Source organism: Onychomys torridus, chromosome 20 (genome assembly GCF_903995425.1).
Source record: "Onychomys torridus chromosome 20, mOncTor1.1, whole genome shotgun sequence".
NCBI lineage: Eukaryota > Metazoa > Chordata > Mammalia > Rodentia > Cricetidae > Onychomys > Onychomys torridus.
Window position 1 is genome coordinate 33,510,107 of NC_050462.1, and position 20,452 is coordinate 33,530,558.

At 36.1% G+C, this 20,452-nt stretch overlaps 1 protein-coding gene across 1 annotated transcript in view; it reads right to left on the reverse strand.

Annotated features, from left to right (window-relative positions):
* The window catches only part of Trhde (thyrotropin releasing hormone degrading enzyme), a 395,355-nt gene that overhangs the window by 21,809 nt on the left and 353,094 nt on the right, over positions 1-20,452 (reverse strand). Inside the window, 3 exon segments of the mRNA XM_036169607.1 lie at positions 13,373-13,480; positions 15,263-15,360; positions 17,309-17,456. Coding sequence (XP_036025500.1) covers positions 13,373-13,480; positions 15,263-15,360; positions 17,309-17,456 — 354 coding nt within the window.

Genomic DNA, 20,452 nt, shown 5'->3' on the forward strand with positions numbered 1-20,452 from the left:
ATCTTAAGATATGCTTAAAATTAATTTTCAATATCTAATTTGGCCATAATCACGATATTACACAAATGCTACACTGTCTTAAGAGGCTAATGTGAATTATTTTCATTTATTTCTTTTGACATAGAGTGAATCTTATATCTTCAAGTAATTACAGGCTTTATTGACAAGGGAAAAAGTTAAAAAGAGTGGCATTGCTAAAGGACTATCCTCAGTAATCATAGAAGTGCTTGTATTGTTGGCATAAAGTGTATAAGAAATCTTGATTATGGTCAACAGTCATTGCAATGATCCTAATCAATATATTTGCACCTATGTGTATAATCTACTTACTTGAGTAAGAATGCTTAGGAAACTAATTACATGTATTTGCATTGGCTATTCAGGTTTGACTTGGTAAATATTAATGACTACTATTATAGGGTCAATCAGGATAGCTTGTTCAATTGTCTGTATAGGTCTTTATTCATTTTGCATTTACTCTTTTATAAACAGGCTGCTTAAATAAAACTATTATATAATTAATCAAAAGGCAAATTTTGATAAATGACATGAGACTTCATAGCATTGTACCTGACATCAGTGTAATATTAGGCAAACAATACTAGCACAAAAAGAAAATTAGTATTGGCAGAAATGGAAGAAAAGCCGATTACAGTGTAGAGGAAAAAATTAAACTAAATAGCCACCTTCAAAAAGCACACTTCTGTAAAACTTAAAATACCTTGAAGAAATAGTATTAAGTATTTGCCTTGCTCCATGGTTAGCAATAAATTTTTAAAGTGAAACATCAAGAAAAAGCCCCAGTTTAGAAGAAAATATGTGCACAATTATTTCTACATTTAAAATAGAATACAAAACCAGTAATTAACACATTCAGGATAAATTTAAGACTGACTATAAAAAAGAATGAAAATATAAACTTAATGTAGTTAGCGATAGCAATAATTAATAAAATAATAATTAATAAATGTATTAAATTCTCCATCATGGAAGAAGAAAGGATGGCTTCTTCACTGTGATCCCAGTGATGGAAAAGTCGACTTACAAATCTCTTCCCCGTTTTTATGAACTCCCACTACATGAAGACCTATATGTGTATAAATGCTCTAATAGTGATTAGATACTGGCCAAGATTCCCAGCCCAACTAAAGGAGTTCACAGTGGCAATCCTACTACCGCCTGTGCGTCATTTCTCTTCCCCCTGCAGAGCTTCCCTAGAGTCCTTCTTTGGTAACACACTCTGTTCTAAGAACATGGTCCACTAAAGCCTTGATGAAGGTGCATAATCAGCTACCTAAGACTTCTGCTCACTCAGCAAATAAAGCCCCAACAAGCAGATTAAATGGGGAGAAAAACCTTGCAAAACTTTTAAAGGATGTTTTCATGTCAGCTGATTCTGCTCAATCAGCTAAACTTGCAGAGATACCCAAGAATCTAATCTTGAGGAAAGATACTGATGAGGAAAACTTTTTTTTTTTAAACACATCGTTGTTTACAGTTAACTTTTTCTCCAGGAGCTCACTAACATAAATCTTTTCTGTGACTATGGGGTCAGCTGAAGATCTGCATTGGAGTCACCCTCACCAATACCACACCTGGTTCTTTCTTCTTCACCTTCTGTTGAAAATCAGACATTATTTGTGTGACTTGTGGTTAACATGTATGGTAAGGTCGGAACTATGTTATCCTCTGCACTATTGATCTCTAGAGCCTTTTAAGAATGATGTCTAGGACATGGCAGAGACTCAGAATTTATTTTATATCTGAATCAAGAACTACAGTAGTTTTAATTATTCCCAGTTAAATAGGTATGTCTATAACTATGGAAAACATGCAAAAATGTTATATTTTAGAAACACAGATGAAAACTAAACATTAAACGAACATTTAAACATATTCCCATTACTCAAATATAGACCTGGGAACCTGGCCCTATGATAATAGTTCTCAACTTTCCCAATGCTGCAATCCTTTAATATAGTTCCTTGTGTTATGGTGAACCTCCCATGCATAAATGCCAGGAGCCATGTCCAGAAGTGGATGGGTCCTGCAGAAAGCGCAAGGAGTCAGTTGGGGAAGGAAGTGAGCCAGGCCATTGTGGTCAGAAGGGTTGTGCAGCCTGACTGACTAGCAGACAGAGTGTTTCTTTATTTAGACATAATTTAGTAAGCAGGGATACATTTGTGATGTTCCAAAATACAGATCATACCATTTTGGGTTTTGGACATGTGTTTCACTTCCTTTTGCTCATCTTTTACTCATCATTAATAAACTATGAAAGAATGAAGTTATCATTTCTAATCATTTTCTCTCATGTTTCAACATCATTAATAAACAGAGTTATAATTCTTACTCACTAACCCCATAACCCAATTTTTGAGACTCTAGAGACATATAACAACCTGTTCTCAGGCTGGTAGCTTTGGTTACTTCAAGGACACTAGAGCCAAACAAAATCTTCAACCACTCTGGGCATTTTGCCATGTCTCAAGCAGTGTATTATTAACTCTTGGTTGTCAGAGTGCCCAGGAAAAATCCTCAGGCTAAAGCTACTGCAGTTGGTATTCAAATTCTGAGATAATACAATCAATGTTCACATTTATATCTTTATAGAATTTGTCTATTTGTCTAAATCTGGCATTCTATTTGTTCCTTGGTCATATGACACTATAGTGGCTCTACATGAGCTAACTTCTAAGAGAGGGAGGTCCTAACACCTCATACTTTTATCATCTTTCCACTCCATACTTTGTTCATCAATATGCCTCTATGTAGGGCAGAGCTGTAAGCCTCGTAATTGTCTGAGTGTACAATGGGAAGAGCCATGTAAGATAATGATATCTCCCTAAAAGCATGAGGAATAGTATGTTCAGAACTTTTCTGGATAGGCTTAGAAGCACCATTCCTGGGAGAAGGCACAAATGATTCATAAGGAATTTCCATCAATCCAATATCTACAAATTGTACAAATATTAAAAGTGCCCCAAGTATGTAACAAGTGGGGATGAAAACCAAAGGTGATATGGCAGCCATCATGCGGCTCAGCTCTGCTGGATCTTTGTCAAGCAGCTGTGCTGGCTTTATGACTCCTGCTATTCCCAACAGATATCACTGTGCCACATAAAATTATTTTCATTGCAATTTCATTATAGTAATTTTGCTACTGTTATGAAGCTTATTGTAAATATCTATGTTTTTTGGTGGCCTCAGATGACCCCCTGTGAAAGGGTCATTCTGCCCTCCAACGAGGTCACAACCCACAGGTTGAGAACCACAGCCCTATAATATCACAGCTATCACAAAGAAGGATGAATTATAAAAATGATTGTGCTTCTTAGCCTTTAAAACAATGGAAGAATTGATAATGAGATGTCCACAAAGAGCAGGATTTTGATGATGATTGTGATGGCCTGAAGATTCCTAACACATCATGCATTAAGGCAACCGTGGCCAAATTCTAAGACATTCTGTTTCCATTTTGCAGGCAACCCTTCAAAGTATGACTAGCCACTGTTATAGAAGTAGTGAATCCTAGAGAAGAAAGGTGAGAGAAGAGGGAAGGGAAACCATCCTTTTGTTTTTCATTAATTGTACAGTTCATGCGGGGAATATATATATATATATATACCAAACAAAGTTTTCTTATGGAGAATGTTAATGGAAAGTGTTTTTAAATCTGCATCCCAAACAGGCTAGTGTGTTCTTCAACATATTTTCCATATTACCTCAATTTGAATCAAAACATCTGTAAAGAGCCATGTTTCAAGTGTAATTTTGATTATGAGGGTAAGTCAGGAGGCACACGCACAGCTAGCTCTCTATGAGATGCACAGAGCTCTCTGTGAGATGTGTCCCATAGTATACAAGCACACAACTTTCTACAAGATGTGTCCCATAATATACAAGGTATGAAGCACAGACTAACCGGAGAAGGCTTCATACAGCATGCTGATCTGCTTCACACATAAGTAAATCTGAGTGACTAAAATACAGCTCACTTTTCAGAGACTGAACATAATTCAGTGAGAATTTTACCACTCTTAAATTATCATCCTTAACACCTTAGAAATAACCAAAGCAAATATTTTCTAATATTCTGGTGAAAATAAATGCATAGAGTTCATTAGGAAGTAAAAAGATATATATCTTCACTTACAAAACACTATTAACTAATTACTAAGTTATTATTCTAAGTAAATACTTAAATGCAAGTAAGAAAATTGTAATAACTTTAAAATTAATATATGAATTGTATACCCTGTAATATAAAACAGAGCACAAGTAGTTTTATATTTTAAAGGACAATGAATAAAATGAAATTAAGAATCATATAGGGTTTCCATAGGTATCTATAGGCATAGCTTCAGGGGATCAATTTTTAGAAGATATGCTACTTTATATATGTTTATCTAGAGCCATCTAGGTAGGTAAGGCTTTAGATTTTTAGTGAAATGAATTTATAACGTGAAAAGAAATAACTTTCATAGGCATAGGTAGAAAATAATGCTAATTTAGAGAATCCAATAAACATTAAGTTTCAAGGGCCCTGTTCAAACCACAGTCAAACCCAACTACTCAATGTTATAATATACCAATTACTGATCTTGATCAGCTCTCTATTGTGTGTACTTTATGCATAAACAATCTTTTGCATTTCTCATTCTTTGAGTTTCTACTATACAATAACTCAGCAGTCTTCAAAGTGATATGCTCATACCTAAGGACTAAGGGAACTTGTGAATTATGTCACATGAGCCAAGTTCCAAAATACTACATTTCCCTTTCATAAAAGTGTTTCTATTTCTTCTACCATCTAGAGAAAAACAATTCTCACCTATTTTTTATCTTCCAAAGGTGCATGCCACTGCAATGGCAAAGATAATCTTGGTGATGATATTTGTGAAATATGATTTTAGGCTCTTATTATTTGAATATATAGTAAGGCACAAGTTATCAGATAATTCAAGTTTTTTTATTGATATTTGCCATAATATTTGGGAATATTATTAAAAATTTTTTCACATTGATTCAAGGAAACACTTTCTATTCTCATATGCTTATTATTTTTTAAAAAAATGTTCATGTGTATGCAAATGAGTATGTGTATATGTTGTATACAACACACACACTCTCTCACACACACACACACACACAGCAGAAAAGTATCATAGGATAACTCATAGAAAGATCTCTGAGTCTCATTATATTAGAATTATATTAGAAGCCTGGAGAAGAGGGAAGAATGATATGGAATTGGTGACTACTAAGAAACCCAATGTATATCCAGCATATCCCTCAAGTTCTTGGTCTGAAGTATCCTGAAGATTTCCAAAACAATACAGACCATTGCCATTGCATTGCTCTGTGTTGCCCTCCAATACAAGACAGTATTGCTGAAGACACCTCATTCTTTGGCCATCGGACATGGGGAGATCAAGATGATCAGCATGCTTTCTCCCTGATGGCCAGGTTTAATCATATTGGGAGTTGCTATACAGTCTGCAGTGGGGAAAAGTCATCCACAGTCTTACTCATGTATGAATACTGAGAACTAAAGTCATGACTGGACTGATATATTCCCATAAGTGTAATAGTGCCATAAATATTAAAGGGTAACCAGCAGATTCTGATGATCTTTAAGGCCTACTCTACAGGAGGATGCACTTGTGTGGTGCTATTAATCTGACTAAGAACTCATGGGTGGGACCTCTTAAGCCCCAGGACAGTGTTTTGCTAAATAAATATAGTATAAAACTACCTTCTAAATTTGTATCTCTGTACCCAGAGATTAGTGCATATCTCAAAACTCATCAGAGAAATTTATTTGGACAGCAGACAGTGGTTAACACAGAAACTCACAACTGGTGAAAGTGCAGAGAATAAGTGTCAATGGAGTACTCAGTCACAAATAAGGCATCTATTGCACACGTATATACACATATGGGAGGGAGGGCAAGAGATTGATTGATTGATTGATTGATTGATTGATTGATTCAGGGATAATCTTGAAGAGGCAGACATATCTTTAAGATCCAAATGTCTGGGAAAGAATGAAACAGTGTCATTGGGACATGACATGAATATTTTAGTCATGAACTCACAGTACCTGTGGTTGCCTATACAAGGGATGCAGCGTTCTAGCATGGAATGGAAAAGGCACATGAATCCCAATCACTAACTGAAGAGCTATTGACAACTAACTGGTGATTGCTGAAGGAAAGATAGTCAGTTTTATTCAGGGTCATGGCTTCTGCTAGGCCTACTGTCTCTAGAGAAATGGCTTCCCTCCCATTAGTATGTGAGCAGTACAAGTTAAATATAGAGTGCTGTTTAGAAAGAAATGAAGAGGATACGAAGCTAGGAGAGAATGTAGAGAGGGTGGGATGGATCTGGGAGGCTGACTATGATCAAAATACATTTTGTAAATTTTCCAAAGAATAAACATATTATGCCAAAAGTAAAGCAATCATATCACTACATATTTAATAATAAGCACAACTAAAATATGATTTTTAGATTCTACTGGCTGCACTTAGAAAGTCTAGATCATATTTTGAAATGCATGTTAACAGAATACTATGAGTTAAACCCCTGAATTTATTTAAAGATTTGTTTGATAGAAATTGTGAGAGATTTTAACATATTTTAGAGGACATATGGGCACAAAGCTGGAGCTTATAGAATTATTTTAATGGTATACCCTGAATTTCTTCTATTCAAAAATTCAGTTATGAAATCATGTCACTCTTCCTTCCTCGATAATGCTCAAAAAATCCCCACCTCTTTCAATTTCTACTACTGGCTTTCAGCACATTTTAAATTTTATTTTGATATAATCAATCCTTGCACTGATTATATTCCTATACAATAATATTTTCACTATTACAATGTATCGCTCATTGGTAGTACTTACTTGAGTTTTATTTTTACTTTTCTGCAACTGTTTTTGAACTTTGGTTCCACTTATATTGGTTTGAATGAGAATGGCCCCCCATAGGTTCAAATATTTGAATACTTTGTCCCCATTTGGTAGAATTTTCTGGGAAGGAAGGTTGGCCTTGTTGGAGGAGGCATGTCACTAAGGGTGGGTTTTGCAGTTTCAAAAGCCTATACCATTCCCATTTAGCTGTCTCTGCCTCACACTTGTGGATCAAGATCTATGTTCTCAGCTACAACCCCAGCACTATGCCTACCTTCCTATGCCATGCTTCCCACAAAGATGGTCATGCACTCTAACCCTCTAGAACAGTGAGCCGCAAATTAACTGTTTTCTTTTATAAGTTGCCTTGGTCATAGAGTTAGGTTGTAGCAATTGAAAAGTAAGACACCACACTATTAGACTCTATGGCTCATAATGTAGGACAACACATTATCAACATAAGCCAAGAGACAGAATCTAGCATGAAACCAATGAAAACTGCTCCATTCCAAGTGTTTAACACAGTACCCAGCAAATAGGAGCTGCTCAATCTATATTTACTAAATGGAGCAACATCTGCTCTTGTATTCAATGATCAAAAGAGTACCTCAACTGGACTAGTGTAGGTAAAGTATATGGTTTATATTCACACACACTAGGCATGAAAATTTGATTTAAGCACTGGAGGCTTTGGCTAGCCTCACTTCAGAAGCATAGTTATCTAAAACTCACACTTGTTCAGCATAAAACCAGGGTCCAAATGTGATTCCTTAACTCAGTTCACTGATGGTCTGGGCAGCCCTGTGCTTTTCGTTCTTTATATAAACTCTCTGCTCTGTTCATTCCTCTACAAACAGTTATGTTGCGAAACTAACATTGAAAGGCAGTTCTGGCTGCAAAAATATTTTAAGCCTATGAGTGTAGAGTTTGGTACAATACATGATAAACAGAGTAGAAAATTTTTTGGAAGAGCAGGACCAGAATACCTAAAAAGCATGAACTGTAAGTTAGAGTCTATGTTTTAGAGGAAGATAATACAAAGTCTTTTTAAACAGATTCATTGAGACCATGATGCACAGAGCCCTTTGTTCTTCCATATTTATTTTCTCATAAAAAGCAAGAATCAAGGAACAAAATACAAGGACATATGGTATAAGTTCCCATGTCTACAGTATAAGAAGTAATAAGATTCTGGAGGTCCATGTATCTATCATAAATGGAAACTGATAATCAAGAACAATAAAGGAATGATAATATTTTCTTAGAGATCTAGATGGACAGTGTGTTTTAAAGAAGGGAGAAGAATAAATGTCCTCTTGTTCCTAATTTAGAATAGTTTTGATAATACTGTTTTCTTTTCTCTATCACCTTGTGTAAATCCAAAATTTACAGAATATAAGCTTAATGTTGAAGGCACCAATATGTGTTAATTTCACCATTTAAAACTCACATTAACCATCACACAGTGGCACATTAGAACAAAGGTTGTGGTTTCCATTGGTTTTTTGTTTGTTTGTTTGTTTTGTTTTAAATTTCATCTGAAGTTTGCGTATCTGAGGGCAGATAGACATTCTTTTATTGATCTCTTCTAACCTGAGTGGTTGATCAGATAAATGATTGCTGCTTATCTGAAAAGAAAGCTAAGGAAATTTGTCAAGAAATTTTCTAGTTGAATGGCCTCAATTTGATCACAAACATCCTTTACTTCAGAGAGTTATCTTTGCCTACATGAGCAGATCCCAAAGTGTGTCTCCCAGAGCAGCTGTGCTACCATTACCTGAGATGATGTTATAAATACCCACCATTAGACCACTCTCTACCAACTTAACCACAAAATATATATGTGGTGCTCAGTAAACTGAAGTCCTTGGGTGTTGCTGATGCCTATTGACACTTCAAGCCACTGTTGTATGCCCAGAGAGCACCATTTCCTCTTGGGTTACTTATAACTTCTACCATGGAGTTTTTTAATATACATTACACAGTTTTAATTTTCAATATTTTTAAACCACTTCTGACATATTATGTATGTCAATTTTATTTACAATGAAGCAAGTGTAGTAGGGGTAAGTATCAGGATGATACTAGATAGCCCTAGATAGGCAAGCTTCAGAACCTCTGTAAGACCTGCATTGTCCTTGGGTAAAAATAAACAAAAATAGTAAGATTATACACAAAACACAGCAGTCACTGAAATGTAACAAGCATTAAAAATAAGGTAAATGTATATTTTCGACCAACATTAATGATAAATTAGTGACATTATGAATAAATACATGAGCAGTGAAGTTTGTAAATTAAACTCATGAAACTCAAGAGAGGTTCCTCTATTTGACTTTTGGTTCCAAAAGGAATTTCAAAATTATTTCAGTTCCAAACAGCAAGCTCATGCACCTTGGGCTTACACAGGGACACTTTGCTCAGCCTGGAAGGAGGGGACTGGACCTGCCTGTACTGAATCCACCAGGTTTAAATGAATCCCCAGGGGAGTCTTGTCCCTGAAGGAGATGGGAACGGGGGGAGGGGCTGGGGGAAGGTGGGGGGGGGGGGGGGGGGAGGAGGACAGGGGAACCTGGCTGATGTATATAAAATTAAAACACAAATATAATAAATTTTTAAAAAGGAAAAAAATTATTTCAGTTCAATAGACCTTCACTATGTAGAGGGTTCTGTTTTGTTTCAGAGTATGTGTATGAGAATATGCTTGTTCATGCACATGTAAAAAAAATGCATGTGTATGAGTATGTGTGTATGGAAACTAGAGATTAGCATGAAGTACGTTTTTCAGGAATTTTCTACCTTGTTTTTTGAGACAAGGTCTCTTACTGATCCTGGAGCCTTCCCAGTAGGTTAGAGAGGTTGACTAGCAAGTTCTAGGCAGTCACCTGCCTCTGCCTCTCCAGAACTGGGATTATGGAAGCATGCTATCACATATAAAGGTCTTACAAATGGAATTCATGTGCCTGGAAAGTCTTCTATCAACTGAGCTATCTCCCCAGCCCCATCCTAAAGTATTTTTTTAAGTAGAGTGAAGATGTCAGTCTCTAGTTTATATGCTGGAAAAATTATTGTTATCTATTAAGTAATACTTTCACATGTCAAATTAATCTGTGCATTTCTCAGGATTCTCTACTGGAAAGGAGACATCAACAAATAAGTATTACAGAGGTGTTTTACTAGGCTGGCTCTATCATATGAGCAGTGTAGTTCAACAATATCGATGTTAACCATCATTACACCCACTATGGGCTTAAAGCATCTGTTGTGTCCTCTAATGCTATTTGAAAAATAATAAATTACTGTAGGAACACATTTAATTTTAGTTTAAATTTATTACTTAGAAAAAAGTTAAGCTCTCTATGTGGGCCAACTGTATAAACTCCACTGTGTGAAACTACTGAGATTAGATTGTCAAACAAATTAATCTGCACTAACAGGGTATGTTCTACACTTGACTCAGTGAAAGTTCTATTTCTTGTCAATTATTAGCAAATGAGAGAAACTACTTTCCAGCACCAGTTTATATATTAATTTTAAAAAAAGCTGGTCTTTTCTTTTTTTTTTTTATTTTATTTTTAGGACTAAGATTTCCAGGTCTCACAAGCTCTCTCTCCTAGTTCATATTTTCAAGATCTTTTTTATCATTTGTATTGTTCTCTACTGAATGCAGGGCAATTTGTCTCCTTTCTGAACTGTGGCACTCAGCTGAACTTAGCCTGCAAATTGCAACCTAACAAGACCTGACTGTAGCTCCATCCATTTTTATGCATGACATCACCATTACAATTCAACACATTGTAGCATTTGAATATTTTAAAAGGGATCAGAATGTCGACTTGTTCAATTTATCACCCACTGTAACTCCTGAATTTTTCTCTCTGCTACCATCATCTCCAGCTACTGACTGCGGTTTTTGTTTCCATTATCTCTCCTTGTGCACCGACATTCACATCTGTTCCATTTTCCTGATTCTAATGTATCTGATTTGCCCATCTGCCCAATGTGTCAAAATGCTGAACAGCATTGCAGCGGCCCCTAAGATCTGTGAAACTTGCTACTTACTTCCTGACTCATTGTTCATGGTGTTATTAGCATAAATATACATCTTCCAACATGTTTCCAGTATTATGTATATAGCTTCCAGTGCTTTGTGCTTTGGTAATTTCTTGTTAAAATCACTCCTTTTAGGTTCCAGCTAGACAATCAAACAGAGGTGGGGGCTGGGGGAGGGGGGTAAAGCTGACTAAGTAAATCAAGCCTGCTCTTCCATTTATTGTTAATTTAAGAAAGTTAAACTTAGCACCAATGATCAACTATCTTTTGTGGTGATGTTCTATTACTAAGCTATCATATGAAGAACTGAGTTAAAACCTCTGATTTTCACATACAGTAGTTCGGTGGGCATCCCAGAGCTGGTTAAGCAAACCTTAGAAAACAGAGTAAGTTCTCCTTAGCAAATCTGCATGTCCCAGTATGACGTTAAGCAAAGCAGGGAACATAAAAGTAATGAAGAAAAGCAACAAAAGAATCATAAGGTGTTTGGCATCAATTCAATCACTTTTACCATGAATAAAGGCAGAACTATCAAACCAAAAGGAGCTGACAAATTATGCGTAAACTTTCATTTATAAGGGAATTGTGGGAGTCATAGATAACAAAAGCTTGCAAGTGAAAAAAAAAAAAACTGTATTTATTAAACTAGCTAGCAACCTGTATGTGCTACTTGGGCTCCCATCCTCCTGCCTTATACTCTGGCCCTGAGTCACTGTTGCCTCTAATATAATCCAGTCTCACTAACACAGTCTTACTCATCTCCCAGGAGAAAGAACTTCTCCCAAGCAGGAACCTCTTCATCCCCTTCTCCTGTGCTCACAATATTTCTTTAGAAAATTGAACTCTAAATTTATAGAATACCACTATCACACTATATTACTATTAGAACTAGGCATTATTAATTTTGAGATCACCTCCTCTATTTGCTTTTCAGCTACCAGCCTACACGAAGGCTTGCTTAATTAGAGTTTGTAAAGTAAATGAATTGTTTTAAAATTAGAGCCTTTGTAATAATTATACTTTTTAAACGTAGATGCTAAACCTGAATGCTCTTTGGGAAATTATGATAATAGTGTGTTGTGAACCAAATTTTAATAAAATGGTAAGAAAATATGTTTATATGAATAAGTTCACTGAAAGATTGAAAAATTAGCATCTCTAAGAAAGGGCATGTGTTTATAGTTTGTAGCTAATAAATAAATAAATGTATCAAAAGGAAACAATGCAAAAACAAAAGATAAGTAAGCAGAGGTTGTACTTTTTAAATATTACTGTTGTTCATCTTTTTTTTCTCTTATGTATATATGACCCATATCCTAATTTTACATTTCATATTATGGATAAGAATTATTGTGCTCTAATTGAATGTTGTAGAGTTGAAAGAGGGGATAACAACAGGGAAAGAGATCTTATGTTTATCTGTGAGGTCTTCACTTTCACCACCTGCATCAGAGATCAACCTCTTGTGACACACAAAACATCATCCTCTATGCAAATTGCCTGGTAGTTCCTCTTCCCTTCCCATGAGACTGTAGATAATTATGGAAGGTGACAAAAAGTAGAAAAAATGGAACCAGCCATTATGTGAGTGTGTGTGTGTGTGTATGTCTGTGTGTACATATATATAATTTTATATATACATAAAATGTATTTATATATGATATAATATATATTTTATATATACACTATATATAAATAAAACAGGAGAATTAAGACTCCTAGAAATGTCTTTATATCTGTAGCTCTATGTGTATGTGTGTGTGTGTGTGTGTGTGTGTGTGTGTGTGTGGTCTATATGACATATGTAGATATATCTATCTTTCTCATTAAAATAGCATTTAATACAAGACTTTTTCTTAAAAATATTTTATTAAATCATTTTGTTTATCCATTTTGTATTAAAATTATGCATCATAAATTCTAAGATAAGATACGAGTTCAAGGTCACTGCCAAGTGGCACTCAAGGAGCAAAGGTCTTGCTCATAACCTTTTTGTTTTTTGTTTTGCACTTGAAAATTGGTTCTGCTGCTTTGTTGATAATATATCCTGGGAACTGTGAATAAATGTTTCAACCTTTGTGAAAACCTTGAAGAGTTTAAATTGAATTTAATTGTTTTTCTTATAAGAAAGCTACCAGACTTAATACATGCTGACACCTCCCATATTGAAGAATGAGGGTATAAACAAGATCAGTTAGCCTAAAACCTGTGGTAACATTTCCAGGATGAGTGTAGTGTAGCTTCCAGGCTGCTGCTGCTTTACACACGGTGAAGTTGAGACAGAGAACTGCTGTGTCATTTCCTTGTCTTGCTTTTCTCTGGGTGATGAGAGGAGTGTGTCCACCTAGATCCGAAGCATCATTAAATGTCGCAGGAAGTACAGGACATGCTCTGACTCACCTGTTCCTATTGCTGGAAATCCAATCTGAAATAAGCGTTGATGCCTGCTGGTGACAGTGCTTGTTCCCGAAGCTGCACGCCAACATGATCACTTCTCTCCGGAGTTCTCTATACATTGTCGGAAGGGGAAAAAATTAAAAGAAATGTTACTCTCAAGAGACAGTCATGGAGATTCATTCAGGTGATTGGATGGTTGCATATAGACAGATGATAGATATGTGGGAGAGACAGACAGAGTGCAAGCTCAGATATGATGGTTAATCTCCACTGTCAACTGGACTGGATTTAGAATTACCATGGAGACATATCTCTGAATATATCTGTGGCTCCAGAGATACTTCACTGAAGAAGCTAGACCCATTGTGACTATACATGGCACCATTCCATTAGCAGAGCTCTAGACTGTATTCAGGGAAAAGGAAGATACTAGTGGATTTCATCTCTCCATCTCTCTTTGCTTCTGGACTGTGGACACAATACTATCAGCCACCTTGATCTCCCACCATCATACATTGTGTCATATGAAGTGTATCCTGATAAACCAAGGATTAAAATAGACCCTAATTACTTATTTAGTTAGTTATTTTGGCTTTTTGAGACAGTGTTTCTCAGTGTGCCTCTGGCTATCCTGGGCTCACTTTGTAGACCAGGCTGGCCTCGAAGTCACAGAGATCTATCTGCTTCTGCCTCTCAAGTGCTGGTATTAAAGGGTAAGCCACCATGCCCAGCATAAACCCTAATTTTAAAGAGTACCAAAACATGGGGTTGGGTGTTTAGCTCAGTGGTAGAGCGCTTGCCTAACAAGCACAAGGCCCTGGGTTCAATCCTCAGCTCTGGAAAAAAAAAAAAAAGAGTACCAAAACATTACAGATGGTTGCGAGCCACCATGTAGTAGCAGGGAATTGAACTCAGGACCTCTGGAAGAGCAGCTAGTGCTCTTAACCTCTGATCCATCTCTCCAGCCCTGAGTACCAAAACATATATGAGTTCACAGAGGCTGTTACATTGTTTATAAGACCTTCACAGTTTCAAATCACACAAAATCCCAGCACTGAGAAGTGAAAGTGGACACACAATTTTATCCCAACCATAGAACTTTTGCCATTGATACCCCTAAGGAAGGGAAAATCCATTTTTTTTTTCCAATCAAGTGTCACTGAGTATATAAACCATTGTTCAGGATCGACCCCACATCCAGGAATAGTTGACTATCACCATACTGATTCCATGTTTTTTTGTTTTGTTTTGTTTTATGGCTTTTTACTTTGTTTCATTTGGTATATTTTTGTCATATTAGGTTTTGTTTGCTTGTTTGTTATTTTGTCTTAATTTGGCTTTTTAGAGACAGATGAGAAAGGACTTGAAGTTGGACGAGTAGGACAATCGGGAGTATCAGGGAAGAATTAGGGGAGGAAGAAAACATGATCAAAATATACTGTATGAAAATAAACTTTGTTTCCTTTATCAAGTATTTTGTTATAGCATGGAGAGAACTAAATAATATGGTAGATAAGAAAAAATAATAATGCAGGAATACATTTAGATACAGAAATCCTATACTGCTGAGTAAAGAAATTGAATGAGGCTGAATGGGAGTTAAACACACTAAGTCTTCACTGGAGATAGTCCTGTAGTCAAGGGCATGGGTTCTGTTCCCAAGATCACAACACAGGCAGATCTTGAATTAAAACACGGTCATGAATTGCTTTGTCCTCAAGATCAGGCAGCAAAAAAAATTTGTTGCCCAGCTGCAGTCCTCACAGGAAAGTGAAATGCAAAAAATGCAGAATGAGGGAAAGACAGCCTTGTGCTGCTAAAGTCAGAGTGCTACTAGCAGTGTATTTTCGCACAGCTCTGGGAGAAGAGGAGAACAATAAAATAAAACAGTACTCGTGTTGGTAGGATGCTTGAACGAGAGATCCATTGAAGTTATTTTTTGGCCATCCAAGCTTGATGTACGTGGTTGCAACTTGTTTTAAAATATACTCCTACATGGAGAGTGAGAGAAAACAAGATAATTAGTTTAATTTTCCCAAATTCGGTAATTTAAAAATTAAGTCTGGGTAATTCAGAGTAATGTTCTCATACACTTTTATTCAATTTACTATTTAAGACATAGAGGACATTATTCTCTTCTTCTGACTGAATAATGTGCAGTGCTAAATATTTTACATGACAAATTTTAATAAAGTAAGGGAAATGGGGACTATTCAGGATGAGATTTATGCATACATATGTGTAACCATATGCAGCTATATATTAAAAATAAGCATCTAATGAGCTTCTTAAAATTTTACTTTTATCTATGTATGAGTGTGTGTGCCTACATGAGTAGATGCCACATATGTACAGGCACCTATAGGAGCCAGAAAAGGACAATTGATCTGTTGTAGCTGGAGTTATGGTTGATCATGATCTGCCAAATACAGGTGCTAGTAATTGAACTGGGGTCCTCTGGAAGAGCAGCAAGCATTTCCAATCTCTGAGCTATTTTCTTCACTGAAATATCTAATTTGTCCATTTGATTCAATGCAAAGCTATTATACAGGCCCAACCAATAGACTAGTATTGAGGAAGAGAAGACGTACATAACACTTACATACTGTGATATAGTATCACAAATACAAAAATCTATTCAACTAACAATGCATTTAAATATCAATGCCATTGTAAGATATACTCTCCCACACTTTACCATTAATCTTAGAACTTTGTCTAAGGAATGAAAGTGCTAAAATTACAGCAAGAACATATCTTAACTTTTACTATGAGAGGAATCTAACATGATATACTATTCAAAAGTATAAACATACACAAAAATGTATTTTGCCTTTTTAGGAGTTTCATAGTTCAGCATCTCTTTGTTAGACTTTCTGTAGCAGACAAACATTATCTCCTAACTCAAATGACACATTTCTTTGCTTGTCTGTTGCTAAGGGCTTATGCAAAACTAACAACAATGAACAGCCAAGCCATGATTATTCTCATTTAAAAAAAAAAAGTAAATTGACAGTCACTTTCATGAAGCCTTGGGGTAAGAAAAAAGGAGGCAACTGTGATCATCAGACAACCTAGATGGTTCTAAAAACATATCAAATCACTGACAATCCATCCTTGAATAATTTCGATTGTGTATGTTAATTTGCAGAGTCATTATGTTGTGAGGCACAGAATAATTTCATAAAGCACAGTACAGGTTCTTAAAATAGCTAAAGAAAACTGTATAGTGCACTAAAGTAACCATGATAAGAAATCAAGGAATCAAAAGCTCATTAGCTGTACTTAATCCTGATATTATTCAAAATGATCATTAAATCCAAATAGGTGCTGTTGGTAGTACAATTTTGGTTTCCTGGGATTTGAGCTTAAAAAACCTGGTCAGGTACCGTTTTGGAATGTGTGTCATGCCTCTGTGTCTCCCTGGATTATCTGTTGTTTGCTGCCCTCTATCCCCTTGGACCCAATTATGAATGGGCTTTGGCCTCAATGTTGATCTTATCCTTGTTAATTAAGGAGGTGCATTGGATTCACCATGCCCTTTTGGATAAAAATAATGACTAGGACTCTTTACTGAAACTATCTACATTCTGTTAAGTTTTCTGGGATCCCTCTACTCAGGTTACGTCCTCTGTGAACACACAGCCCTTTAACTCTCAGGAAGTAAGTTTGAACTTTATGGATTTGCCATGTACGTTCTTTCTTAAATTCTCCAGCACTTAAGCTTAATTGACACTTTTAGGCCAGAATAAAAGGTAGCTTGTGTTAAATTTCTTTTTCCCAATAACTGCCATCAGTATTGCACAGAAAATCAGGACAAAAATAGCAGCCTAAACTAGCAGGAGGAAATGGAATAATTCAGACTCAGTTGTATAGAGTGCATAATGAGAAAATAGTTTATCTTCTGAAAATTAGAAAGAAGAAATTATATATTTTTACGTTGAAGACATTGTAGTTCTCCATGCGGTCCAGTAATTTATCCAGAGGATAAAGAGCTCGGCTGGCAGCATGCCAAGGAAGAAAATCCTTTTCCTCAGACAGGTATCTGATAATCTCCAGGGGAATATTCTGAGGCAAATAGCCTGCCCTGCACAGTCAAAAGAAAGTTAATGTTAATTAGATGCAGAAAAAATACACAATGATGTAAAAATGAAGATTTTATTTATGCAAATAAAAGACAGAAAACAAGATTCATCACAGTCTGTAGAAAGGACACACGGTGATATGAAAATAAAATTACTCACTTTTAAAAACAGTGCTTGTTAGGATGCCAGAGCCACTTAATTTATACAGAGGCAGAGGGTTTGAATTTTACAAGAATATGAACACATCAGAATGTGTTTTTTGCAGAGGAGAGAACCATGGAATTTTAACTGAGTCAATAGGTATTTCTTTGACAGAAACTCCAAGGATACCAAGTAATTGAAAGTAATTAAACACTATCTTGTGGTCTTTGCGGTTCTATGTAATGTCTTTAGTTCACAGTGTTATCTAAAGGATGACTAAATTAAAGTATCAATATGTTTTAAATGTGTATGCTATGTAACAATATAAACATTTTTAACTGTATGTGTTGTGTATGTGCGTGTTTTAGGGTTTCTATTACTACAATGAAACACCATGACCAAAAAGCAAGGTGGGGAGGAAAGGGTTTCTTTGGCTTACATTTCAGCATTGCTGTTAATCACTAAAGGAATCAGGATAGGAACTCAAAGAAGACTGGTTCCTGGAGGCAGGAGCTGATGCAGAGGGCATGGAAGGGTATGCTGCTTACTGGCTTGTTTCCCATGTTTCATTAAGCCCACTTCTTATATAGTCCAGGACCACCAGTCCAAAGATGGCATCACCCACCATGGGCAGAGCCCTGACCCCATTGATCATTAAATGAGAAAATGCCTTACAGCTGAATCTCAAGGAAGCATTTCCTCAACGGAGGCTCCTTCCTCTGATGACTCTAGCTTGTGTCAAGTGGACACACAAAAGCAGCCAGTATAGTGTGTTTGTACATACTGGAGTGTGTGGTGTTACTGCAGGTGTGTGCATGCCACAGTGTACATGTGGAGGTTAGGGGACATCTTTGACCATCAGTCCTCATCTTCTAATTGGTTTGAGACCAGGTCTCTCTTCCTCACCTCTGCAAATGCCATGCCAGCTGGTCCATGACTTTGCAGCAAACCTGCCTCTGCCCCCTTTCCTCTCAGAGGTACATTCTGGGATAACAGACAGGTACTACAGCATCAATCTTTTTAGTTGAAGAAAGGGATGCCAACAGAGGCTAGAACAGGGCATTGAATCCTCTGAAACTGGAGTTACAGATGGGATGGCTATAAGCTACCATGTAGATTCTGGGAATTAAACAAGGATCCTGTGGAAGAGCAGCCAGTGCCCTTAACCATTGAGCCATCTCTGTAGCCTCTCATAGCTTTTTTTTTTGGGGGGGGGGGGGGGGGGGGGTGTTTTTTTGGTATTTCTTTGTTTTAATTTTTTGTAAACAGTCTTTTTATTGGTGTATAATAGAAGGTGGTCAAGGTGGAAGCAAATTTATCATTTTTATTTATACATCTTTTCATAATACTTAGTAAAATTAGGCTATCAGTAAATATCATGAATATTGTCTTACTGCTGTGTTTATACTGTTGGCAATAAAAACCATTCTTGAATGTTGCACTTCCCTTTTTTCTCAAAAGGAAGCAAAGTAGTATGTGTCACTCTAAAGATTTTGATTTAGCTATGATACACAATCAGTCATAGCTAATGTAAATAACCCTAATTTGGGACTTTTTCTTTCAGCAATGATGGTTTAGAACACATCTAAATGACACTGTTCACATTCCATATTTCCATGTATAAACAACATCAAATTACCTAGGATGGTGTAAATAAGCAAATTTATCATTTAGCTAGGATTCTCTTTCAATAACCGTTAAATTTTGCTTTCATAGGTTTGTTGCAATTAAAGAAGAATATCATTTTAATAGCATGGTATGATTTAAATTAAATATCATTTTCAAGAGAAATTTCCCCCTTCTTGTTGGTCAGAGGACTACTACCCAAACAAGGTAGGATGTTGCCATTGCCCTGGTTTCCTTAACTTAAAGGTAAGAAAGAGCCTTTGGTGAAGACAACGTACATTTCTGGCATAGGACTTAAAAGTATTCACGCTGGAACTACTGACCCAGGACTGCCTCTCACAGTATCACAATGGACTCTACAAGTTTCCAATGGAGAGGGATAGTCAGGAGTCCTACCAAACTGTAAATTCCATGAACCAAAATAATGACTGAGCTGGCAAAGAATCCGCAATGGTGCAATAGACATACTTTTAGCTTGGGTGGTAACCAATAGTTGTCTAGTTGGATTGACATCCCACTCAGTAGGAGAGAACTCATGACTGATACTGTGAAATTAAGCCCACTACCTGCAGCTGAAGATGTCATAGACCTGACATTTCTTATGACAAATATGATTCCTATAAAAAATGATGATATAGAAATAGACATGCAAGGGAAAAGTCACTTAGATATGATTCTACTACTAATGCTTTCTGTGAAATTAGGTAAATAATTCCCATTTTTTGTCTATAACAAAGCTAAACTAAGAAACAGAATTTTTGGTACTTTGATTCTAACTCATATAATCTATAATTTAAACTGCTAAAAACAATTATAAGTTTGAAAACTTGAAAAAGTTTTCAAAAATGTTCATATATATTTCATTTTTCAACTGCCAGTATATAGAAGTCTAAGAGGCAAGACTCAGATCCAGGTATTTAAAGACATCTGGCATTCTGCGACAGAAGAAGAAAAGTGAGGCTAGCCTGGTATACATCCCACATAACACTAAGGCAAAGAAAATAATCATAGCATACAGAAATAGAGCAAGCTCTGTTTTGAAGCCTTACGGCAGAAATTGCTACCACACAGCTAAGTCCCAGCTTTCTGTTTCTGCCTTAGACACATCACAATCTGAATTCCTGATAGTTAGGCATAGCCATGTGACAAAGATCTAATAACAGAATATGAGTGTGAGTTTCTGCCAGAGTTAATGTGATTTTATTTATATAAAATAATCCATCTGAAAACC